The sequence below is a fragment of the Lithobates pipiens genome, unplaced genomic scaffold (assembly GCF_037356315.1).
Source record: "Lithobates pipiens isolate NorthernLeopardFrog02 unplaced genomic scaffold, aLitPip1_a1.2 Scaffold_24, whole genome shotgun sequence".
NCBI classification, from domain to species: domain Eukaryota; kingdom Metazoa; phylum Chordata; class Amphibia; order Anura; family Ranidae; genus Lithobates; species Lithobates pipiens.
Genome location: NW_027507786.1, coordinates 24,715,243 through 24,729,614, shown reverse-complemented (window position 1 = coordinate 24,729,614; position 14,372 = coordinate 24,715,243). Strand labels below are relative to the sequence as shown.

The following is a 14,372-nucleotide window of genomic DNA, read 5'->3' as shown; positions in this document are numbered from 1 at the left end:
GTATTCCTGAATATATTTTCCAAAGGTTCACCAAAAAGGTGTTCACCATCAAAAGGCACGTAGAAGATGTCCTTTATAAGCCGGCTCAGCAGACCAAGCCTTTAACCACGAAATTCTGTACATTGTCATACTGGTGAAGTACATTCTCTAAGCCCTTGTACACGCGGTCGGAGATTTCGACAACCAAATCTGTCGGAGTTATTCCGAAGGTTTAATTCCAGAAGAGGTCCGGAAGTGATGTTGCATACACACGGTTGGACTAAGTTGTCGGAAAATCTGATTGTACATAACGTGATGACGTTATTTCGTTACGACGGGACTATGTTCAGGCTAGTAGCCAATAGCTTTGGTCTAGGAATTTGATCTGAGCATGCGTGGCACTTTGTCCATCGGAGTAGGCTACACATGATCGGAGTATGTCTGATAGGAGCATTTTGTTGGAAAATTTTACCGGCAAGTTGGAAAAATTAGTCCGTCGGATATTCGGACGGAAACAGTCCGATGCAGACCACACACAGTCGGAATATCTGACAAAACGGTCCGATGGGAGACATTCCGTCGGAATCTCCGACCGCGTGTACAAGGGCTAGGAGTCCAATACAAGACAGAGGATGAGGGCATGAGCTGCCATTCTTCTAGCAGAACAAGGTCCTCAATGATGATTGTGCCCTCTATTCATTTGTCCATCCCAGGTAGCCCAGTCTGGCAAATGAACATACTGGCAATCTCTGGTTGTAAGGCAGGACTGGCAAGAGCAAAGATTGCTTTCAAAACTGTTTGAAGTGTCAATCAACCAGAATCCTGGAAGGTGGAAACACCCAATGAGAACAGAAACAGCGGCATTCCTGACCGGGACAGGCCATTGTTTCATACATTCCTTGTCCATGGAATAGAACTCAGCAACATTTTTTTGAGGGAGTAAAACCTTTTCAGAGTCTGGCCAATCCTAATGCAAAGCACAGTACTTGGGTGTGCAGAAGAAAGGTCTTTCTGGAATTCTCCACATTTTATGCCCATAGGAGCTGGTTATGGCCGAGTAAAGGTTGGTACATACCACATCCATAGGTGGGCTCAGTGTAGAAAGCATATGGTGGTGTGTGAGGTCTTCCCCGGAGAACATTCCTCTACAGGATCTTCTTCATCCACCGTACCCTCCTTCATATCACCCTCAGATTAGGAGGATCATGGTCATCCTTCGGAATAGATTCAGGTGGTGGAGAGGCAGAAGAGCACTTCTGATGTGTGCAAATCCGATCACCACCTACAAGAATCGTCTGACTTCTGCGATCGCCAACAAGGGTTTCTCCGCCAACTACAAGTCATGTTTTGCTTGGGGATCAAATACTTATTTTACTCACTGAACTGCAACTTCATTTATAAGATTTGTATTGTGTGTTTTTTTTTCTGGATTTTTGGTTGATCTTCTGACTCCATCATATAAAATACACCTCTGATAACAATTATAGACCCTTCATTTCTATGTAAGGGGGCAAAACATACACCATCTGCAGGGGAGACGATGGTTATTTCCCCCACTGTATGGGTGAGGAGGAAATATTTCCAGGGATATGGATGCTGAGAGATCATTCTCTAAGTCTGTAACCAGATTCCATCTGGGAGAGGTAGGACTGGTCTAATACACAACATATAAGGCAGAGGGACTTCTAATAGGTAGGTAGAGACTTTGGGGGTTCTCCTGATCCTAGCGGGTTTGTATAATGTTCATGTAGAATCTCTGGCCTGTAACCCGCGGTGATGCCTCTACCGGTACCCATTCCTATGTGAGAGCGACACACACATATTACAAGCAGGCAGGGCTGACACCGGCTCCTCGGGTCCCCTATCCCACCCTTACATACAATTCACACACCCAACATCCATGGCAGACAAAACCCCAGAAATCTGATTTGAAATCATTTATACATCATCTGGTTGGACAGCAGCAGTTGAAGAGCATTACAGGACACAGACAGCACTAAGGCTAAGCCAATCAGATTATCCAGCTCCTGGGCCACAGCACTAGGAGGGAGGAGGGCCCCGAGGTGCCAGGTGTCCGCCCTACCATTATCCAATGGGGAGCATGCAGGAGGAAGTCAGCAGTTGGTTGGTTGGCACGGTTAGGATGAGAATCATTCCACTGACCTTTATACATTCGGTCTCATTAAAGGGGGGGCAGTTGATGGCTGAGGTCATTAACACCGGTCCTACTGACGTGTTTGTACAGTCGTATCTGAGGCACTTAGCTATCCAGGAGGAACCGGGCTACAGCCATATGAGAGAGAACATGGAGAGAAGAGTGTCAGTATATGGACATCCCACATAGAACGAGGAGGACTGGGGGCATTCTGATTACTACTGAACACTGACCATAGGGGGCGATATATGGGGGCCAAAGGGACTATAATACCATGACACCACAGAAAATTAGATGTAGATCAAGACAGGGGAAGAGAGCCCATTATCTACAAGCCAGGAGAGAAGAGAGCCCATTATCTACAAGCCAGGAGAGGAGAAGAGAGCTCATTATCTACAAGCCAGGAGAAGAGAAGAGAGCTCGTTATCTACAAGCTGGGAGAAGAGAGCTCAATATCTACAGGTCAGGAGAGGAGAAGAGAGCTCATTATCTACAAGCCAGGAGAAGAGAGCTCAATATCTACAGGTCAGGAGAGGAGAAGAGAGCCCATTATCTACAAGCCAGGGCAGGAGAAGAGAGCTCATTATCTACAGGTCAGGAGAGGAGGAGAGAGCCCATTATCTACAAGCCAGGAGAGGAGAAGAGAGCATAATATCTGCAGGTCAGGAGAGGTAAAGAGAGCCCATTATCTACAAGCCAGGACAGGAGAAGAGAGTATAATATCTGCATGTCAAGACAGGAGAAGAGAGCATAAAACCCACAGGCCAAGACTACAGGTCAGGAGAAGAGAGCTCATTATCTACAGGTCCGGAGAGGAGAAGAGAGCACATTATATGTAGATTCCAATACTAATTACTGTGGTGGAACATAGTCATTTAGAATGGCAAAGCAGAGAATAGACGGCCATATGGATGTGGTATGGATAGTGTATAGACGGTGATATGGAATAGACCGTGGTTTGAATGGTGTATGAATGGTGTATAGACAGTGGTAGGGATGGTGGTATGGAGGGTGGTATGGATGGGGGTATAAATGGTGATATAAATGGTGGTATGGATGGGGTATGGATGGTGTACAGACAGTGGTTTGGATGGTGGTATGGATGGTGTATAGGCAGTGGTATGGAGGGTGGTATGGATGGTGATATGGATGGGGGTATGGACCGTGGTAGGGATGGGGTATGGATGGGATATGTTTGGGATATGGATGGGATATGGATGGTGGAATAGATGGGGTATGGAGGGTGGTATGGAGGGTGGTATGGATGGAGTATGGATGGTGGAATTGAGGGTGGAATGGATGGGGTATGGGTGGTGGAATTGAGGGTGGAATGGTGGTATGGATGGGTTATGAATGGTGGTATGGATGGGGTATGGACTGTGGTAGGGATGGGGTATAGATGGGGTATAGATGGGGTATGGATGGGGTGTGGATGGAGTATGGATGGAGTATGGATGGAGTATGGATGGTGGTATGGAATGCTGGTATGGAATGCTGGTATGGATGGGGTATGGACTGTGGTAGGGATGGGGTGTAGATGGGGTATAGATGGGGTATGGATGGGGTGTGGATGGAGTATGGATGGAGTATGGATGGAGTATGGATGGAGTATGGATGGTGGTATGGAATGCTGGTATGGAATGCTGGTATGGATGGGGTATGGACTGTGGTAGGGATGGGGTGTAGATGGGGTATAGATGGGGTATGGATGGGGTGTGGATGGAGTATGGATGGGGGTAGGGATGCTGGTTTGAATGATGGTATTGATGGGTTATGGATTGGGGTTTGGATGGTGGTGTGACGAACCCTTGTCTTCAACAGGACTATGTCCACCATAAATGCTTCCTCTCCTCTGTCCAGAACCAGCACTATCCAAGACCCTTTAGCTCACCCAGTCACCAGCCATAACTCAGTGTAGGGTGAAAAACATCAAACTCTGTTTATTCTAGCACAGGTTACAACAGATATATAACTCAGAGACACTCCCCCCCCCCACCCTTGGATTCAGGGCGGGGTAAACTGTCCAATCACTATAGACACACAGGTCAGGTGTATTCAAATTTCTCATCAGTAAACAGACTTATCAGCAGGGAGAGCTGTTGGAGGAATCCCCCCCTCATCCCATAATATACTTTTCTTCCAAGGTAGACAGACACAATAAAACAATGGAATACAACCACACCCCAAACAATCCCAACAAAGAGTCCACAACAGCATGAGACAACACACAATATATACATATATACAACATCCAGTTGTACAGCGAGTCTGACTAGCACAGATCATAGTGGGGTTCTCAGTCACCCTGTACCCCTAATGGACACAGGGTGATTTACACATAAGAGGGGCCGGGGGAGCTGGATACGGAGCCTCCAGAGCTCTCCCAGGTAATCTGAGTTCCACAAACCCCCCACCCAAAGTGACTCTTGTCACACATCTCCCCTTTTGGCAGGAGACTAACACAGGAGGAGAGCCCAGATGGGTTGACTCCAAAATTAGTCAGTAGTTCCAGTCCCCCAATGCCGGTATCCCCACAGTACCTCAAATAAATTGTCCCAAACATAGCATTACTCATGCAGCCAACCTCTGCCTCTTTCAGAGAACGTGCCCACCGTTGGGGAGAGGCATGGACTGGCCCTTCTCCCTGAAGTCTATTCAGCCGATGGAGAGAAGACAGGGTGACTGGGCTCACTCCATCATGCTGTTGGGGATCTGGGCTGACTGCTCACCATCCCTGGGGTATAAAAGTGGGGAATGAAGTCCCATCCACTTTTGGTAGGTGAAAATCCCCCAGTGCTTGCAAAGCATGGCTGACATCATCCAGTCTCGGCGCTGCATTCATTTTTGGCGTTGTGCCGGTGGAGACCGAAGTCCCCTCCAATACCACAGGAACTCCCTCTTCTGATAGAGGGAAAAGCCCAGCAGCACTCTGCCCTGTTGCCAGCCCTTCTGCTGGGTTGCTGTGAGTGGAGACTGCAGTCCCATCCACAAATATCAGCTCAAGCTGCAGTTGTGTGCAGAGGCCAGTGGCATTCTGCCCTGTTAGCACTTCAGCTGAGGACTCCACATCATACACTCCGGATAACTGTTGGGGAGTGACCATCACCTTCTCACCATGGGCCCCTGGAACTGTCGCAGGTGGGGGGTAGAGTACATGGACCCTCTGTCCGGAGGCCAGCACTTCAGCTGGAGGAGTCCCCTGTAACTCCATAAATGTCAGAAAATCCCATGTCTGGCAGTATTGTGGGAGAAAAGCCGACTGCCTCTTCTCTCGGGAATGCTGAAGCTGCTGTGGGTGCTGGGCAGAGGTTAGCAGAGCTCTGCCCTGTTGTCAGCACTTCAGCTTTGGGGACGGCAATCTCCAGAGTTTCCACTGCCGATTCTCTGGCATGCTGCTGAGCGTGTTCTAGCAGTTTCCTGTATGCTCTTTCCAGATGCTGTTCCTTCCTTAACAAATGGTCCAGATCAGGTTTAAGCTCTGAGACCCCTGCAAGACCGAGCATAGCCTCTCTATATTCTCGCAGGTCCTCAAGGGTAGGTTCCCCTTCATCGCCAAACACAAAACCATCTGTAATGCTCTGTACACACGACCGGTTTTCCCGTCAGATTAAACTCTGAAGGTTTTTCCTGACGGAGTTCCGGTGCAACGTTCTTGCCTACACACAATCACACCAAAGTCCGACCACCAAGAACGCGGTGATGTACAACACATACGATGGGACTAGAAAAAGGAAGTTCAATGGCCAGTAGCCAATAGCCCCCGTCTCGCACTTGGTTCAGAGCATGCCTCGTTTTTGATCCGTTGGAACATCACACAGACGGGCGGATTTCCCGATAGGAATTGGTTACGTGGGAAATATTTAGAACATGTTCTATTTCTAGGTCCATCAGAATTTTCAAAGTAAAAAGTCCGATGAGGCCCCACACACGATCGGAATATCCGATGAAAAGCTCACGTCAGACTTTTTCTGTCGGACATTCCGCTCGTGTGTACGGGGAATAAGGCCCGGGGCCGCCAAAGTCATATCCCTCCGGAGAGTATAAATATCCCTGATCTGTGTGCCATTGCAGAGCCCAATATCCATCGTACAGCTCCATCTCCTGGACCAGCCTGTCCAACTCAGTCACCCATTGCTCCCGGGGCCGCTCTCCCAGGAATGCCATCCGTAACTCCCGTTGTTCACTGACCTGCTGCTCTGTGGATGGAAAGCACTTGCCCTGTTGCTTACCACCAGTGACCTGGAGGGCTCCAGTGCAGAGTCCTACCCGAATCCACTGCCTGACCTCCAGGTATTCATCCTCAGACACAGTCCTGGTGTATGGTGAAAGGACGATCCGCAGCCCCGGGAACTCTGATGCCTGGTCCATATCTCCGCTGGGGTGACCGAAGTCTGATGCCAGGTCCATATCTCCGCTGGGGTGACTGAACTCTGATGCCAGGTCCATATCTCCGCTGGGGTGACTGAACTCTGATGCCAGGTCCATATCTCCGCTGGGGTGACCGAACTCTGATGCCAGGTCCATATCTCCGCTGGGGTGACCGAAGTCTGATGCCAGGTCCATATCTCCGCTGGGGTGACCGAACTCTGATGCCAGGTCCATATCTCCGCTGGGGTGACCGAAGTCTGATGCCAGGTCCATATCTCCACTGGGGTGACTGAAGTCTGATGCCAGGTCCATATCTCCGCTGGGGTGACCGAAGTCTGATGCCAGGTCCATATCTCCGCTGGGGTGACTGAACTCTGATGCCAGGTCCATATCTCCGCTGGGGTGACTGAACTCTGATGCCAGGTCCATATCTCCGCTGGGGTGACCGAACTCTGATGCCAGGTCCATATCTCCGCTGGGGTGACCGAAGTCTGATGCCAGGTCCATATCTCCGCTGGGGTGACCGAAGTCTGATGCCAGGTCCATATCTCCGCTGGGGTGACCGAAGTCTGATGCCAGGTCCATATCTCCGCTGGGGTGACCGAAGTCTGATGCCAGGTCCATATCTCCGCTGGGGTGACTGAACTCTGATGCCAGGTCCATATCTCCACTGGGGTGACTGAAGTCTGATGCCAGGTCCATATCTCCGCTGGGGTGACCGAAGTCTGATGCCAGGTCCATATCTCCGCTGGGGTGACCGAAGTCTGATGCCAGGTCCATATCTCCGCTGGGGTGACTGAAGTCTGATGCCAGGTCCATATGTCCGCTGGGGTGACCGAACTCTGATGCCAGGTCCATATCTCCGCTGGGGTGACTGAAGTCTGATGCCAGGTCCATATCTCCGCTGGGGTGACCGAAGTCTGATGCCAGGTCCATATCTCCGCTGGGGTGACCGAAGTCTGATGCCAGGTCCATATCTCCGCTGGGGTGACTGAAGTCTGCTATCCTGATCCTGGATCCCAGTGGAGGTTTGGATGAGTTCACAGCCAGGAAGCTCGATCCCACCGCTGCCAACCAGTTGTGATGAACCCTTGTCCTCAACAGGACTAGGTCCACCATAAATGCTTCCTTTGTCCAGAACCAGCACTATCCAAGACCCTTTAGCTCACCCAGTCACCAACAATAACTCAGTTTAGGGTGAAAAACATCAAACTCTCTTTATTCCAGCACATTACCACAGATATCCAACTCAGAAACACTTCCCCCACCCTTCAGGGAGGGGTAAACTGTCCAATAACAATAGACACACAGGTCAGGTGTATTCAAACTTCTCATCAGTAAACTTATCAGTAGGGAGAGCTGTTGGAGGAATCCCCCCCCACCACAGAGATACACATCCCATAATATACTTTTCTTCCAAGGCAGAAAGACACAATAAAACAATGGAATACAACCACACCCCAAACAATCCCAACAATGAGTCCACAACAGAATGAGACAACACACAATATATACATATATACAACATTCCAGTGTGGCTGTGCAATGAGTCTGACTAGCACAGATCATAGTGGGGTTCTCAGTCACCCTGTACCCCTAATGGACACAGGGTGATTTACACATAAGAGGGGCCGGGGGAGCTGGGCACAGAGTCTCCAGAGCTCTCCAAGGTAAGCCGAGTTCCACAAACCCCCCACCCAAAGTGACTACCATCACAGGTGGTATGGATGGGGTATGGAGGGTGGTATAGATGGGGTATGGAGGGTGGTATGGATGGTGGTAGGGATGGGGTATGGAGGGTGGTATGGACGGTGGTAGGGATGGGGTATGGACGGTGGTAGGGATGGGGTATAGACGGTGGTAGGGATGGGGTATAGACGGTGGTAGGGATGGGGTATGTATGGTGGTATGGATGGTCGTAGGGATGGGGTATGGACGGTGGTAGGGATGGGGTATGGACGGTGGTAAGGATGGGTATGGACGGTCGTAGGGATAGGGTATGGATGGTAGTAGGGATGGGGTATGGACGGTCGTAGGGATGGGGTATGCATGATGGTAGGGATGGGGTATGTATGGTGGTATGGATGGAGTATGGATGGTCGTAGGGATGGGGTATGGATGGTAGTATGGACGGTGGTAGGGATGGGGTATAGACGGTGGTATGGACGGTGGTAGGGATGGGGTATGGACGGTGGTAGGGATGGGGTATGGACGGTGGTAGGGATGGGGTTTGGACGGTGGTAGGGATGGGGTATGGACGGTGGTAGGGATGGGGTATGGACGGTGGTAGGGATGGGGTATGGACGGGGGTAGGGATGGGGTATGGACGGTGGTAGGGATGGGGTATGGACGGTGGTAGGGATGGGGTATGGACGGTGGTAGGGATGGGGTATGGACGGTGGTAAGGATGGGGTATGGACAGTGGTAGGGATGGGGTATGGACGGGGGTAGGGATGGGGTATGGACGGGGGTAGGGATGGGGTTTGGACGGTGGTAGGGATGGGGTATGGATGGGGGTAGGGATGGGGTATGGACGGTGGTAGGGATGGGGTTTGGATGGTGGTATGGACGGTGGTAGGGATGGGGTATGCATGGTGGTAAGGATGGGGTATGGACGGGGGTTTGGATGGGGTATGGACGGGGGTTTGGATGGGGTATGGACGGGGGTAGGGATGGGGTATGGACGGTGGTAGGGATGGGGTATGGACGGTGGTAGGGATGGGGTATGGACGGTGGTAGGGATGGGGTATAGACGGTGGTAGGGATGGGGTATGGACGGTGGTAGGGATGGGGTATGGGCGGGGGTAGGGATGGGGTATGGACGGTGGTAGGGATGGGGTATGGACGGTGGTAGGGATGGGGTATGGACGGTGGTAGGGATGGGGTATGGACGGGGGTAGGGATGGGGTATAGACGGTGGTAGGGATGGGGTATGGACGGTGGTAGGGATGGGGTATAGACGGTGGTAGGGATGGGGTATAGACGGTGGTAGGGATGGGGTATGGACGGTGGTAGGGATGGGGTATGGGCGGGGGTAGGGATGGGGTATGGACGGTGGTAGGGATGGGGTATGGACGGTGGTAGGGATGGGGTATGGACGGTGGTAGGGATGGGGTATGGACGGGGGTAGGGATGGGGTATAGACGGTGGTAGGGATGGGGTATGGACGGTGGTAGGGATGGGGTATAGATGGTGGTAGGGATGGGGTATAGACGGTGGGACTTACCCTGTGAGTGAGAAGAGTTCCGTTCAGCAGGGTCTGAATACAGGACACATTATGGCAATGTCCACAGCAGCGGTTGACATCTCTCGGGGGCTCGTACACCTGGTTCTGGGAGAAGAGACTCTGTCAGGAAGTGAGCGCCATGATTGTGTCCCAGAATATAAACGTCCCGCTCCACCCCCTTCCAAGACTGGCATCACGTTCTGCATCCCGGCCTCAGATGGTGGAATATTCACCCATCTCTGTGCAATAGAAATCTCCACAATCCCATTCTCTTCTATTACTTACTTCATAGGAGGGAATGTGACATATCACTATATATATATATATACACACACAGACTGTCACATATATACATCGTCCTATATATACTACAGTTCTGTACTCCATGGCTCGGAATCCAGGGGACCCCTTTAGTCAATGAGCCCCAAAATCTCAAATCAAACCTTCTTACCGGCTGGCAGCGGGCGGCGCAGCGCAGAGACGAGATGTTGATTTGGTGATATCTGGAGACGGGATCGATGATCGAGGTGCAGTGCGCGGTGTGACAGACGCCCTCCGCCGTGTGCTCGATGATCGTCTGACCCGGCCGCAGGATTCCGCCATCTTTACTCAGACACACCGAGGCCTTCACTGCCGAGGAAGGAGGAGGAGCCACGTCACAACCAATCCACACAGTGTATGAAGAGCCCTACCCCCAACATCCTCTACACCCCCACAATCCCCACCCCCAACATCCCCTACAATCCTCACCCCCCCACAACATCCCCTACAATCCTTACCCCCCCCCACAACATCCTCTACACCCTCCCCCACAATCCCCACCCCCAACATCCCCTACAATCCTTACCCCCCCCCCCCACAACATCCTCTACAATCCTTACCCCCCCCACAACATCCTCTACACCCTCCCCCACAATCCTCACCCCCAACATCCTCTACACCCCCACAATCCTCACCCCCCCAACATCCTCTACACCCCCCACAATCCCCACCCCCCAACATCCCCTACACCCCCCACAATCCCCACCTCCCAACATCCCCTACACCCCCCACAATCCCCACCCCCCAACATCCCCTACACCCCCCACAATCCCCACCTCCCAACATCCCCTACACCCCCCACAATCCCCACCCCCCACAACATCCTCTACACCCTCCCCCACAATCCTCACCCCCCCCAACATCCTCTACACCCCCCACAATCCCCACCCCCAACATCCCCTACAATCCTTACCCCCCCACAACATCCTCTACACCCTCCCCCACAATCCTCACCCCCCCAACATCCTCTACACCCCCCACAATCCCCACCCCCAACATCCCCTACAATCCTTACCCCCCCCACAACATCCTCTACACCCTCCCCCACAATCCTCACCCCCCCAACATCCTCTACACCCCCCACAATCCCCACCCCCCAACATCCCCTACACCCCCCACAATCCCCACCTCCCAACATCCCCTACAATCCTTACCCCCCCCCCCCACAACATCCTCTACACCCTCCCCCACAATCCTCACCCCCCCAACATCCTCTACACCCCCCCACAATGCCCACCCCCAACATCCCCTACACCCCCCAACATCCCCTACAATCCTTACCCCCCCACAACATCCTCTACACCCCCCCACAATCCTCACCCCCCCAACATCCTCTACACCCCCCCACAATCTCCACCCCCCCAACATCCTCTACACCCCCACATTCCCCACCCCCCAACATCCCCTACAATCCTCACCCCCCATAAAATCCTCTACACCCCCCCACATTCCCCACCCCCCCAACATCCTCTACACCCCCCACAATCCTCACCCCCCATAACATCCTCTACACCCCCCACAATCCTCACCCCCCCAACATCCTCTACACCCCCCCACAATCTCCACCCCCCCAACATCCTCTACACCCCCCACAATCTCCACCCCCCAACATCCTCTACACCCCCCACAATCTCCACCCCCCCCCCAACATCCTCTACACCCCCCCACAATCTCCACCCCCCCCAACATCCTCTACACCCCCCACAATCTCCACCCCCCCCCAACATCCTCTACCCCTCCCAACATCCTCTACACCCCCCCCACAATCCTCACCCCCCAACATCCTCTACACCCCCCCACAATCTCCACCCCCCCCAACATCCTCTACACCCCCCCCAACATCCTCTACACCCCCCACAATCCCCACCCCCCAACATCACCTACAATCCTTACCCCCCCACAACATCCTCTACACCCCCCCACAATCCTCACCCCCCCAACATCCTCTACACCCCCCCACAATTTCCACCCCCCCAACATCCTCTACCCCCCCACAATCCCCACCCCCCCAACATCCTCTACACCCCCCACAATCCTCACCCCCCCACAACATCCTCTACACCCCCCCCACAATCCTCACCCCCCAACATCCTCTACACCCCCCCACAATCCTCACCCCCCCAACATCCTCTACACCCCCCCACAATGTCCACCCCCCCAACATCCTCTACACCCCCACAATCCTTACCCCCCCCAACATCCTCTACACCCCCCACAATCCTCTACACCCCCCACAATCTCCACCCCCCAACATCCTCTACACCCCCCTAATCCTCACCCCCCAACATTCTCTACACCCCCCTAATCCTCACCCCCCAACATCCTCTACACCCCCCTAATCCTCACCCCCCAACATCCTCTACACCCCCCAACATCCTCTACACCCACACCAGACAATCCTCAGCCCGCCCTCCAACATCCTCTACACCCCCCAACATCCTCACCCCACAATCCTCACCCCCCATAATCCTCTACACCCCCCTCATTATCCTCTACACCCCACAAACCTTGCTTCCAAAATCCTCACCCCACAATCCTCTTCACCCCTCCAATCCTCTACATACCCCCCAAAAATCCCCTACACCCCCCCCCCCACAATCCTCTACACCCCCACACAACCCTCCCTTCCACAATCCTCCCCCCCCCCTTCAATCTCATCCTGTAAGATTCTCAACATAGAATAGCATGAAGATATCGCCCAGTCAAGAAAGTGGGGGTGGTGTCCCCAATAAATCCGGGGAGGTGGGGTCGCCTGTAAGAGGTTAGTTGGGCCATGTTGGTGCCGGATAGCAGAGAAACATTTGATGAGACAGGGGAGGGAAATAATGGGACCAACATTGGGGGAGGTGGGTATAGGACTGCATAGTGGGGGTAGAAGACATTTTAGGGTGGGGGAGGGGTGTCCGGACTTACCACATTTATAGATGGTGCAGTTACACGGGTTGGTTACAGAGTTCAGGAATTCCTCATCAATTTGGAGTTTTTCTCCCTAAAAAGAGAGAGAAGAGATATTAGTGACCCCGATGTCTGTATTGTGTGCGATGGCTCTCCCTTCCCCCATCCACCCACAAACCGAGCAAAACCCCAACCTATGACTGTACCCCAATGGGGGTAATCCAGTGACCACTGAGGTGACCCATTAAAGGTGATCAGGCCACTGTTGGGGTGACCCCTATAGGGTGGCAAACCTGGAACCCTGTGGGGAGATCCAGTTACTATTAGGGTGACCCCCATGGGGTGATCCTACAGCTGGCAGAGTTAGCTGTATGAGATATTCCAGATCAATGACATCAGAATTTGGGACAGTCACCCCAATGACACGTCTGCACCCCGACTTTACAGATTCCATGTTTTCTCACCAAATTACATTCAGGTTTGGGGATCTTCTCACAGGAACATTCTGCGGAGGAATGAAGAGAAATCAGTGGAATCGATCATTTCATAAATCAATAAACTTCTCAAATGTTCAAGTGAAGAACCTGAGTGCCCCCCATGTCCCCTCTCTAAACCAGCGCTGCATGTGGGTCACTACATTCCTGAGAGCTCCCGAGCAACTGCTGAGCGAGTACAGAATGGGGTGACTGCGGCAACTCCCTGAAACGCTGAAAAGACCAGGCCATACATGTCCCCACCTCTACATGACCCCACCTCCACATGACCCCAACATGTCCCCACCTCTACATGACCCCACCTCTACATGACCCCACCTCTACATGACCCCACCTCTACATGTCCCCACCTCTACATGTCCCCACCTCTACATGACCCCACCTCCACATGACCCCAACATGTCCCCACCTCTACATGACCCCACCTCTACATGACCCCACCTCTACATGTCCCCATTTCCCTGCTGAATCTCCCTGACCACCACACATGTCCCCACCTCTACATGACCCCACCTCTACATGACCCCACCTCCACATGACCCCAACATGTCCCCACCTCTACATGACCCCACCTCTACATGACCCCACCTCTACATGACCCCACCTCTACATGTCCCCACCTCTACATGTCCCCACCTCTACATGACCCCACCTCCACATGACCCCAACATGTCCCCACCTCTACATGACCCCACCTCTACATGACCCCACCTCTACATGTCCCCATTTCCCTGCTGAATCTCCCTGACCACCACACATGTCCCCACCTCTACATGACCCCACCTCTACATGACCCCACCTCTACATGTCCCCATTTCCCTGCCGAATCTCCCTGACCACCACACATGTCCCCACCTCTACATGACCCCACCTCTACATGACCTAATTTCCCTGCTGAATCTCCCTGACCACCATACATGTCCCCACCTCTACA

At 52.7% G+C, this 14,372-nt stretch overlaps 1 protein-coding gene across 1 annotated transcript in view; it reads right to left on the bottom strand.

Moving 5' to 3' along the window:
* The window catches only part of OTOG (otogelin), a 217,270-nt gene that overhangs the window by 11,819 nt on the left and 191,079 nt on the right, over positions 1-14,372 (bottom strand). Inside the window, exons 49-53 of the mRNA XM_077453472.1 lie at positions 13,409-13,449; positions 12,963-13,038; positions 10,180-10,358; positions 9,729-9,833; positions 2,143-2,262 (exon numbers count right to left, since the gene is read on the bottom strand). Coding sequence (XP_077309598.1) covers positions 2,143-2,262; positions 9,729-9,833; positions 10,180-10,358; positions 12,963-13,038; positions 13,409-13,449 — 521 coding nt within the window. The remainder of the gene's footprint in view (positions 1-2,142; positions 2,263-9,728; positions 9,834-10,179; positions 10,359-12,962; positions 13,039-13,408; positions 13,450-14,372) is intronic.